Below are 12,755 nucleotides of genomic sequence, written 5' to 3' on the forward strand. Positions count from 1 at the left end.
ACAATAAATGTTTGAGCAAGATTTAAAAATTATTATTTATATTAAAACATCATTTGAATCTAATTTAATAATTTTTATCTATTTTCTTAATCAATATTTTAATTGATTATAAATCTTTGTAGCCTTGTAGTCAATTAGATTTTTTTTAAAATAATACTTATATATATATATAAATTTGATGAGTAGTATTTTGAGCCAAAACGGGTCGAACACGAACGAACACATGTTAGTTCGTGTTCGGCTCGTTAACTTATCAAACAAAATTAACGAGCCGAACACGAGCTTCTTAAAGAGTTGCTCTTTGCCATTTGACATCCCTACCACTGAATTCCTAGTATTTACATATTAGTCCGCCTAAAATGTAATTTTTACATTTATACCATCATTCCTATGCTTTAAAAATTGTACGGTATAATTTAAATATGAAATGAAATATTTTGTTGGTAAAAATGTAAAAAAAAAAAAAAGAAGAAGAAGCAAAGTTTAGATATTAGGTAAGTAAATACATGAGAATTTGGTGCTATGTATGTAAATGCCCTCAAAAATAAATTTTAATTTTTTTAATTAAATTTAATTCAGAATATTTATAATTAATTTACCGAAATAAAATTAATTTAATCTCATGTTTTGATTTTTGAAGCAAGATATGGTCAATTTTGATTTTTTCTTGCCGGCCAAATCTAGTCTTGTCAGTCCAAAAGGTTAGGAATATTTACATGCATACCATTTAATTCTTATGTACATGCATATCTAACTAATACCTAAACATACCAACATTTACATATTCATCACCTTAAAGATGCATTAAAAAATATTGACTTTTTAGCAAGTATGTAAATGTCTCTTAGTTTAATAAGGAGCATATTATATTTAATTATTATAAATAGTAAAGCTTAATGAATATTTTTTATGATCTAAAAGAGTGGACATTAATGCAAAAAAAAAAAAAAAAAAAAAAAAAAAAGCTGATAGCTATAAGAAACCTAATTTTCTTGTTTTTATGTCATCTATTATGACAATTGGAAGAATAATGTAAATTGAGCAAAGTATTGGTAAATTAATATAAAGTCAAACTATACAAAGTTTTTAATGCGTATACATTCTTGTAATAATAAAATTGTAGAAAGACTAAAAATTGTAAGTGCTATGAAGGCAGCGGTCCTCCATAAATGTTGTATATAGTGGTTGTAATAACAGCAATTAACCATAAAGGATATAGATCAAAACTATAGTGGCTTCAACTGGCCTCCAAGAATTTTGCTGGTCAGTAAAGTCGTACATAGTGGAGAGTTGTGATAGCATCGATTAGCCACCATGGTCGTAGTTAGATGCTTGATGAGCTAGACACCAAGATATTTTAGGTGGAGAACTCTGGCAAGGGAAAACATCATGGGGCTTCACCTAGTGAAAATAATCTATTATGTGAATGCAACTACATAAGTCCACTATTCTCTTGAATTAATGATATGAAATTACAAAGTTGATGAACAACAATAGTTCAACGTAATAGCCACGATTAGGCTGTAGTTCTAGGTGATAATAGTTACAGCGGGGCACAAAGACTGTATTTGATTGCTACAATGAAAATAGTCTACCATAAATGTGATAGACATTAGCTGTAATAACATATGTTGGTCGTATAAGCAGCAGCTGGAAGATGTTGTAGCTTCAATTGGCCACCAAACCTGTAGCTGAACATGTTGGTCGTATTGAGTTGTGATATCGTCAGTTAGCCACAAGGTCATAGTTGGAAGATGCATGAGCAATAAGTCATATAGATGATAGTTGGTCACATAGGTCGTAGTGTGGAGCTGTAATAACATCAGTTGGTCAAGAAAGCTATAGTTGGTGCTGCAACGATATTTGGCTGCAACAGAAACATCACTTATTGATATACGATGTGAGAATAGAATTTCAAGAGTTCGAAGAAAGTTGTCATATGCTAAATACAACAGTTGTAAGCAGTTGTTATACGGAGTTATCATCGGATTTTCAATATGACATTATTCGTCATTATGCCTTAAAATTTAATAATGTAGAGAAATTAAAAATCCAATACATAACAAATTAAATTTAGCACGTGCGAATCCACATGGCGTGTCTCTTTAATTTGAAGCACAATCAGCCCATGTTAGATATTGTGGCAGCATTGGATCTCATGCAGCCAGGTTATGACCATGTGAACATTATGGCTACCCCAATTATTATCCTCTTTTTTTAATATTAAAATTATAAAATATTTACATATATACCACTCTTTTTTGTCTATTTACATATACATGAGACAATGCACAGAATTTAGATCTCACTATTGGCTCATAACTTTTCCATAATTACAATCCCACACATACTAAACCACATAAATTTTTTTGGGCATTTACACACATAACACCAAATTTCTAGTATTTACATATGGCATAGAAACTTCACTTTTTTTTTTACATTTTTACCACCCAAAACTTTCATATCATATAAAAATATAACTACTTTAACTTAAAAGAAATGAAATCTATCTTTTCATGCATAGTTAATGTGGCATATATGTACAATTACATTTTAGATGTTAGATATGTAAATACATAGAAATTGAGTGGGATGTATGTGAATCTACAAATCTATAGATAATCTAATGGTACATATCAAAGGAAACATGACAGAGATCCACTCTTGAAAAGCTACAAGGCTTCATCAATCTGTTCGGCTGAAGATCACCCAGCCGACTGATCGGCAGCCAGCCAACTAAAGGGTTGTTGATTGACCGAATGTCAGATGATCAAAAAGCCACCCATGCCAATAAAGGATAGGTATCAATGCCAGCGACCGAACTAATACCCTCAATAATCTAACAACTATCGTTGTAAAGTACCCTCAACAACTCCCCCAAATATCATATAAGATCGCCAAAGAACAATAATCTAGCAAACCGACCGACTGCCACACTCAAAACGGGCAAAAAGATAGTAATATCATGTATAACCCCTCTAAAATACAGGTAAAACATGTAATTTTACACATGGTCTCTCTCCATCTTCTATAAAGAAGGGGAACATACCATGTTTTAATGGTTTTTCAGCTCTTCTTTCTAGACTCATCTTCTGTAGGGAGAGCTCTCTCTCCCTCTTTCTCGTAACCGTAACTTCCAATATATAAAAATGAGTCACAGAACAACTCTGGAGTAACCCAATTTTCCTTTTTACTCACAAGCAATCAATCCCTTTCTTTCTAGCAAGGCAATGAATAAGGAAAGTCCCCATGGCACAAAGGTATTCCAGTTTTCCTTAAAGCTGAAGAAAGCCATTAACAATATAAAAAAGCCAGTATAATTCATTGTTAAATAAATAAAAAAAATGATTATATATATGTATATATAGCCATGCAAGGTCATAAACCAATCTGAATTTTATGAATAGCTCCCTTGAAAAATTTATAATGGCAACAGAAGGTCCAAAGGCTCTGGCTACCTTCTTCCTCTTCATTAACCTCTTGATGTATGCCATCCTAGTTGTTGTTGCAGGTTGGGCTCTCAACTATGGCATTGATGAGACTCCACAGTCAGGTAAATACACCTAAAAGCTTGCAATCGTGAACTATACTTAAGAGACTTGGATATTGGTTGAGTCAGGCTTTGTCAAAGCAGGCTCGGGCTAGGAGCCGACCCACTAAATTTCTATTTTGTCATAACCGACCCCCGCCATTCTATGCGGGCTTATGGCGAGCTCGTCAAGCCGCCTGCCCAACTCCCACGTCTTAATCATATATCCACAAACATATACATGCTGAATATTTGACAGAATTGCACAAAGATTTCATATATTTACATTTTAATTTTGCAGTTTCAGAACTTAGTCTGCCTGCAAGGCTGTTTCCAGTATATTATCCCATTGGGAACTTAGCCACAGGGTTTGTTGTGATGTTTTCGCTAATTGCTGGATTGGTGGGCGTTGCTGCGTCGCTCACAGGCCTTCAGAATGTTGTTCAGGGGAGCACATCAGGCCTGTTATCTGCTGCTGCTTCTTCTGTTATGGCTTGGGGCCTCACACTTCTGGCCATGGGGTACCATTTCATAAATAATATAGAAAAAGAGGATATTTTTGAAATATTTTCATGGAAGATATTTACATACGCACCACTATGTATTTACATATCTACCACTAAATTGTTACATTCAGGTATAGATGAACTTTGAGTGTGTTATGCATGTGAATATTAAAGCTTAGGTGTTAGATATGTAAATATATAAGGTATATATGCAAATGCCTCTAAGAAAATTGGGGTATTTACATACATAAGACACAATTCCTATGTATTTACAAATATTGAACACATAAACTTTGCTTTTTATAAAGTTTAACTGTAAGAAATGTAAATATATAAGAAATACGTGCCACTTATGTAAATGCTCCTAAGAAAATTTGGGCATTTGCATGCATACCACCGAATTCCTATGTATTTACATTTGTAACACCAAAATTTTGCTTTATATCTTTTCATGCATGGTAAAATGGTTTGCATGTAAAAAATTTATATTTTAAGTCTTAAACATGCAAATAGTTAAGAATGGAATGGTATGTATGTAAATCTTCCAAAATTCCATTAAGTTCATACTAAAACATTTGTCCACAAGCTCTTGATAGGTTGGCTTGCAAGGAGATAAGCATTGGTTGGAGGACAGCAGGCCTGGTAAACTTTGTTAACATGTTCATCTTAATACGTGCATGTACATAGGGATGTAACAACAACTCTTGTTTGGCTCGTTAAGAAGCACGTGTTCGATTCGTTCGATGAGTTAACTAACCGAACACGGACATTTTTTTTGTGCTTGATATATAAAGGAGCTGAACAAGAACAAAGATTTGTTTGTTCGTGTTCGGCTCATTTTGCCTCCAAATACTACTCATCATATATACATATATATATATATTTGTAATATACTAATATAGATATTATATATTTACATAATATAAGTTATATAATTAATATAATATATTATTTATATATATTAATAATATGGATGTTAATCTGGCTCGTCGTTCGCAAACAGCTCATGTTCCGGCTCTTTCGTTAAGAAAAGATTACGAACATTGACTTCAAGAACAATTTCGAACACGAGCTTATTTCAAACAAACCACATTTCAAACGAACCGAACACGAACACAAGCTCCGTTCGTTCGTGTTCGCTTCGTTCACACCCCTACCAGTGAAGGCTTTGAGTAAAACTATTGGACTATTAAAATGTTATATTTAAATTTTTGGTGGTTAAAATGTATTATTCAATATTTTGGATGGTTGTCATGTAAAAACCCCTGAAAATTCTTTACTTGAATAGAAATACTAAAGACTAATTTACATACATGCCACTCAATTACTATACATTTATATATCTAACATCATAATTTTAGTTTTTTATATTTATACCACCAAAATCTTAAGAGATACCACATTTTTCAAATTTTACAATGTAAAATACAACATTTCTATATGTTAAAATATGTAAATGCATAAATATTGAGTGGTCTGGATGTAACTCTGCATTTTTTATTTGGCAGAGAGCACTAGAGACCTTGACTATCATGGCTAGTGGAACCCAGCTTTTGTGCACTGGAGCTATTCATGCTGCCCTTCCTTCCACCATCAGCCAACCTCTCTTCACTGGAAGAGCCTGAATTTCTGAAGGAAATTAAATTTTCTTTATAACCCTATATTATCATATATATGTTATGTATGTGTGTATAATGATATTTTCATACTTGCTACAATTAATGATCATTGTTCTTGAAATTTCTATTATACTTAATTAATATTAAGTTAAATTTGGAAGGAGTCGGACTTTGTTTGAAAACGTGTTGAACTTTTCAAAAGGTTTCAACATAAGGGTAACACCTGCAGCTTCGTTTATGATCGAACTAAGAGATCCTACCAGCCTATTATAAAACGGTTGTATGATCAATAAGTCTGGTAATGCTTGGTAAGCATACTTCCGAAGGAGTTCCTTAAGCCTTTCTCATGCTTCATAAATAGATTTACCGTCATGCTAGCAAAAAGAGGTAATGTCTCTGCTAAGTTTGGTCGTTTTCTAAGGTGGAAAGTACTTTGCTAAGAATTTCTGACCTAGGTCATTCCATGTCCTAATTGATCTGGGAGATAAGAAATTCAATCACAATTTTTCTTCAACCCTCATAGATAAAGGGAAAAATCTTAGACTCATGACGTCGTTGGAGATATCGTTGTAATGAAATGTGGAGTAGAGTTCTAAAAAGCTCGCTAAATGGATATTAGGGTCTTCTAAAAGTGTGCCCCCAAACTGATTGTTCTGCACCATTTGGATGATATCAGACTTCAGTTAGACTATATTGGCTTCTGCAGTTGGGGTGTGAATACTAAGATAAATTTCATCTACCTTAGGATTAGCATACTCTCTTAAGGGTCAAGACATGTTGTTATGACTATTTTGTTATATTCTTATTCCAATAAGTTATTTTGATTAACTTAGATGATTCCATTATTATCCCTTCCGAGACTCATAATTCACAACAAATTTTGACAAATCATATGACCAAAGTGAAATGTAAAGGAAGATTGGAAAGTTAATCATCACCAAAAATAATTTCGTTCAAAGCTAAACATAAAATTTCACCACATCAATCTTACTTCACTATTCCAAGAGAAAAAAAATAGGATTACTTTCTACTCATGCTTTAACACACAAACAAACACATTTGATTGAAAGACAAATCAAGTACAAATGTCTTGAAAGTAAAATATTACAATCCACAAAGTAAACTTCGAAAAAGAACTTATCTCTCTTCTCTACAATTGAGAACACATGTAAATACAAGCAATTGTCTCTCAAATTCTCTCACACCTCACTACTTCTGTTGTTGATGTACTTCTGGCCTTCTCCTTTCTTGTTCCTCCTCCAAGAATTTTTTTTGACAGAAGAAAACTAATTTAAAAGCCCTCCATTTTCATATTTCATCTAATTTATATCTTCTCCAATCAAACCCAAAGTGTTATGGCGCCAGGGAGCCCATATGTGGCACCGAGGTGCTACCATCAATTCTTCTACAACGCCTAGGCGCCGCAACACTAGCGCCTAGGCATTGCTCTTCTGGTGCCTAACGCTTTATGTCCAACTTCGAGTTTCAAATCACTAAAAAAATCTTCCCCGATTGAGGCGCCTAGGCACTGCAAGGTAGCGCCCCACGCTCCAAGTGCATTGTCGGGTTTTTGATTGCTATGTCTTTTGACTCCAAAGAGACTAGTTCTAGAGCCTAAGCACAAAGTCCTAGTGCCTAAGCTCGAGAACACCATTTTATTTTTTCTTTTATTTTTGAATCTTGCTTTGCTCCTTACACCTCTTACCTGCAATTCAACATAATATACCTTGCAAGAAAATGATATAAAGATACTAAAAGACAAAATCAAGACTATAAATAAGCATATTCTTGGAATATGTTAATTACGACCAGAACTCTCTGACATGATAATTGTCGCCAAATAACATTACTATATTATGATCATGGGTGCAACTCATATGTTCCCCATCAACTTTCTAGATTTTGAGTTGTAAATCCTAATGATACAATTAGTTGTTATAAAGTCTTCTTTCCGTTGAGGCCGACTTAAATTTCTTCTTAGATAAAAATTCACATCACATCTATAAAGATCTCTTGGACGGCCCATGGTTGTTTACCAGGATCATTTAGTTAGGTGAGTTGTTTATCTCCTCTGATTAAGTAAATTAAGGACATCGACGATCAAGAATGACAAAACAAGTGAACTTGATCAAATTCATCACCATTTCTCCCATCATTCACTTTAATCTAAAAGTAATAAATTTTATAATCTAAAGTCTATATTTTGTTATTATATATTGAATATGCAATGTTTAATGAATAATTTTAATCAAAAGTATTTTTCTATCATCATAAGAGATAAGTAACCATATAGGCCTGCATCTATGGGAAACCTCGAATTCCAGCATAAAAAATGGTAAGTAACCATATGGGCTTGCATCTAAGGGAAACTTAGAATTCCATATCAAAAAATCCTGACAAATGAGGAGAAATCTCTGAATATAATAATAATAATGGAAGCAAATAAAATTAACTGATATAAAAGATGAATCAATCCTTCCTGGTCCATTCATATCATAATCACAATAATTAGTTGATATACTCGTAATTATAAAGGGAGGCATGTACATACATAGCACACAAATCTTATCTAATTACATATCTCAAACTTAAACTTTCAAGTTTACACATCACTCAATTCTTCAATATCACATCAAAATTGATACACTTATCACTTTTAAAATTGAAATATACCTTCTCATGCATAAATTTAAAGCACCAAATGCTATATAAGTAAGAAAGTTTAGCTGTGAGATATGTAAATACATAAGAATTGTGTTATATATATATATATATATATATTATATATATATATATATATATATATATATATATAGACATACATGTATATGTATATGTATGCAAATTTTCCTTATAAAAAAGGGGGACTTGAATACAAACCACATAGTTTTTATATATTTACACATCAAACAACTTACATAAATGAATCAGCAGTTTATAGTAGTCCAGTATCCAAACACCAACACCTAAAATTTGAAGTAGAGATCAGGAGGAGTTCATCTGGAGTTTTCTTTAGGAGTTCATCAACTCTCACAGAATCAAAATTATTTCTTTTCTCAAATTCATAGAGTTCTCCATTGTTTTCCTGCATCAAAACTTCATCACTTGGATGGTCATAGGAGGATAGTCTCTTATATAACCTCAGTGCAGCAACACAATTTTCGTAGGGATCATGAACTCCGGATTGTATCTCATACCTGATAAGAAAAAATGAATAGGTTATGAAACCGTTCCATTGTTAAAATAACCCTTTGCCCCTTTGAAGGAAGTCATTTTACTCCTAAAATTTGTACAAGTGTTAAATTAATCCTTAGATTTTCTCAACATAAGGTGAAATAAGAGTTCTTTTAAAAAATGAATGATTATAGCTTCTATTAAAAAAGTTTTGAGATTAATTTAATATTTAGTATAGACTGGGTGACGGACAAGGTATTAAATTAATATTTTGAATTTATCCGGGATAGGGTTGGTGTAGCTCCAGTGACGGACAAAATTAGAGAGAGTCGTCTTAAAGGGTTTGGTCACATTAAGCGTAACCATCTGATGATCCGAGTAAGAGAGTAGATGTTTTAGATTCGATTTATGTTAAGAAAGGCAGAGGTAGACCAAGGAAGACTTAGGTTTATTGTATAAAAAATGATCTTAATTTATTATAACTAAATGAAAATATGACACTAAATAGGACGCAATGGAGAAAAAGGATTCATGTAGACGACCCCACGTAGTGGAATTAAGGCTTTGTTGTTGTATAGACTGGGTGACTAAAATGACCTTTGTAAATATTCAATGGACCATTTTGACATTTTGTCCAAATAAAATGTTATAATAGAAATTAAACAAAACACTTCCAAAACAAAATCTTGCTTGAACTTGAAAAATTCTAATTGGAGGATACAACAACAATAACAACAAGTAGTCTTTATCCCACTTAGTGAGGTCGGCCACATGAATCTTTTTTCTTCATTGTGTCCTATTGAGTGTCATATTTTCAATTAATTATTAATTAATTCTAATAAATTAAGATCATTTTTTATATAACATGCCCGGGTCCTTTTAGGTCTACCTCTACCTTTCTCAATATAAATCGAATCTAAAACATCCACTCTCCTAACCAAATCATGAAATGATTGATGTTTTCTAAGTGAGCTTTGATTCTTTCAAGATTCTTTTGGGACTTGCATTTTTCTCTCTCTCTCTCTCCCCTTTCTCTCTCTGCTTTTTCCAAAGAGTTGAACTAATGTCAAAATTTAGAATGTAATTGATTTCTTCTAACCAAAATAATGATAACTTGTTCTTAGTTAACTATAAAAAACATGAAAATAGACATACCCAAGATAAGTTCTTGTTAGATACTTCAGCGAATTACTGACCAAATTGGTTTTTAATAGAGGCACATATTTAGCTGAATCCCTGTAAAGAAACCAAAAGATTAAAAGTATGGTTAAAAGGTTAAATAGAAAGAACAGGCAGCGAAAACATAATAAATATCACACAATCCCACCATATCTAGAGAGGAAGATTTACATGCACATCACTCGTGTTTTTACATATCTAGCAACTAAACTTCATTTTTTTAGATATATAACCTTAGGTATGCAGGAAAAGGTGTAGTTTACTTTTAAGTTAAAATGGTGGTATTATAATGTGATATGAAAGATTTGGGTGACATAAATATAAAAAGTAAAGTTCAGTTACATAAGAATTGGGTGGAATATATGTAAATGCCCCTTTATAGATATCTACATTTTGTATTGGCCTGCTTCAACCAGAAGTCGTTACCTTATTAAATGTTCAGGATAATTTATTCTCAAGCAATCCAAATCATTTTCTAAGCCATGGCCAACAAGAAGGCAAGCTTTTCCTCCATCCCAACGAATTCTGGCAATTGATTCTTCTCCATTGTACAATATCTCCAAAACTTTCTCTTGAACTTCTCCAATAGGCATCGCATTGACTAAATTATCTTCACTTATACCCGTTTTTTCATATCTAGCAAAATAAATAAATAAATAAATAAAACGCCTAAAATATAAAACGCCTAAAATAATAAAGCAACAAAAGTGTCAAAATGATTCCCGACTCTTTGCATGATTTTAGTCGGCCGATAAAAGTTTCAATTTAGTCCCCAAACTTTTTAAGGGGGGCTAAAATAGATAGATATTAGGGGTGTTTGGGAGCAAAGTTTTAATAGGATTTAGACAAATCTAACCAAACACTAAAAGAATGAAAAGTAAATCCAACGATCCGTTAAATTAAAATTTCTCGCATTTTGTCTACTTTACGACGTAAATCCAGATTTACTAAATCCGATTGTGGGGCAGGTTTAAGGAATTTACTCCGCCGTCGCTCCCAAGCTTCATCTCCGTCACACATGGTTTGATAAATCCGGATTTACTGAATTTGATAAATCCTATTTAATGTAAAACCAAGTTGCAGCCTAACCCCGCCTTAAGAAGGCATAAGAACCAATATGAAACTTTTATAGACTCGGGGACTAAAATAATTCCATGAAAATAATCAGGAGACTATTTTAACAATCAAAATCTTATTGGTGAAAAGAAATATTACCGATAATCCGTAACAGGAATTATTGGTTTCACATATGAATGAAATATCACATTCTCATTTACATCAATGAGACAAACACGCGCACAAACATGTAGTGATCCATCACTTCCACCACCAACCATTACACAGTTCAAAGCAACCACTTTAGGAAATCTATCATCAAAGTCCATGTCATTTTGTACATCATGATCTACATACATTTTCTCAAGTCCCTATAACATTAAAAATAATTTAAGCGTGACTAATTCATTAGAAAAAGTATAGAATAAACACAAGTGCAGCACCATTAGCAAAGCTCAATAAAACAATATGCTTCTAAACGAGAAAAGTGCCAAAATGATCTTTGAGAATTTGCAAGGGTGATTATTTTAGTCCCAGATTCTTAAAAGTGCTAAATTAGTCTCCAAACTCTTTCAATGAGAACATAATAATAATCTTTTTTACAAGAGTATGACAACTATTTCAACGTATAAGTCTAAGAATTAATTTGACAATTTTATAGATTATGGGATTAAAATAATCCCATATAAAGAATCAGGGAACCATTTTAATACTTTTCACAATTCTAAATTGCTTTCATGGTTCACTTACAGGACAAGTAGCAGGAGTCAAGTAACATGTGCATCTATGAGCAATCAAATCTTCTGTAGTATCAAACACTTTGAGACAAAGCTCGCAACCCAAACTTACAAAGACAAGAGCGCAGCTATTCTTTGCAAGTGGACCTTACAATTGTTGTACATGAAAAAAAATAAAAACTTGAAAATTAAAAATAAAAAAATAAAATAAAAGGGGCATTTACATACATACCATCAAATTCTTATCTATTGATATATCTAACACCTAAACTTTACTTTTTACATTTATGCAAACCAAATTTTTCATGTCACATCAAAAATACCACTATTTTAACTTTTCAAGTTGAATACACCGTTTCATGCATAGGAAAGGTGACATATATGTAAAAATAGAAGTTTAGGTGTTAGACATGTACATACATAAGAATTAAATGGTCGGGATGTAAATCTTCCTAAAAATAAATAGGATTAGAGCAAGAATTCATCACTGCAATCATTGGCATAATTATTCAAAAAGGCTACCTGTAAGATGCTCCCTCACTGACTCCAATGTCTTGCAATATTTTTTGCAAATCGCGCATTTGGGCTGATGAACAGAATGGTAAGAGTTCTTCATATGCTCAATGAGGTGCTCCTTCTTATTGTATTGCTTAAAGCATGCAGAGCATTTGTCCCTGTTAATAACTTTAGGGCTGAAGTTAAATGTTTGGTTGTGTTACCCAAATTCTATTGAACAAAATAAGGGCTTATATTATTATTATATAGACACACACAACGTCGCGTACTCAGATCAGTTGGTCGGGCATCTGCTTGTCAGTTGTAGTTCCCCTCTGGGTCTGGGGTTCGATTCCTCCCGAGTGCAGAGTGTAGTACTCGAATTATTAGGCGCATGAGAGATGGTCGGGGCTAGCATAATAGTCTTCGGTCGTTCTTTTAATATATATATATATAT

General features: G+C 32.8%; 2 protein-coding genes across 5 annotated transcripts in view; one reads left to right on the forward strand and one right to left on the reverse strand.

The window, feature by feature from the left end:
• Positions 1-3,402: 3,402 nt before the first annotated feature.
• Positions 3,403-5,807, forward strand: LOC110022472. The gene is made up of 4 exons (XM_020721427.1): positions 3,403-3,556; positions 3,834-4,053; positions 4,635-4,680; positions 5,547-5,807. The coding sequence occupies exons 1-4, from the start codon at positions 3,403-3,405 to the stop codon at positions 5,661-5,663; spliced, it is 537 nt and encodes a 178-aa protein (XP_020577086.1). The 3' UTR covers positions 5,664-5,807.
• A 1,044-nt stretch (positions 5,808-6,851) lies between these two features.
• Positions 6,852-12,755, reverse strand: part of LOC110022440 (RNA exonuclease 4-like) — an 8,073-nt gene continuing 2,169 nt past the window's right edge. Inside the window, exons 2-8 of one of the 4 annotated variants that reach the window (XM_020721387.1) lie at positions 12,326-12,477; positions 11,817-11,950; positions 11,226-11,437; positions 10,437-10,646; positions 9,987-10,067; positions 8,576-8,854; positions 6,852-7,362 (exon numbers count right to left, since the gene is read on the reverse strand). In XM_020721387.1, the coding sequence (XP_020577046.1) occupies positions 8,593-8,854; positions 9,987-10,067; positions 10,437-10,646; positions 11,226-11,437; positions 11,817-11,950; positions 12,326-12,477 (1,051 nt within the window). In that variant the 3' untranslated portion in view covers positions 6,852-7,362; positions 8,576-8,592. Of the gene's footprint in view, positions 7,363-8,502; positions 8,855-9,986; positions 10,068-10,436; positions 10,647-11,225; positions 11,438-11,816; positions 11,951-12,325; positions 12,710-12,755 lie in introns of those variants that run through there. The other 3 variants (XM_020721386.1, XM_020721389.1, XM_020721388.1) reach the window with 3 other exon arrangements.

Source organism: Phalaenopsis equestris, unplaced genomic scaffold, assembly GCF_001263595.1.
Source record: "Phalaenopsis equestris unplaced genomic scaffold, ASM126359v1 Scaffold000191, whole genome shotgun sequence".
NCBI lineage: Eukaryota > Viridiplantae > Streptophyta > Magnoliopsida > Asparagales > Orchidaceae > Phalaenopsis > Phalaenopsis equestris.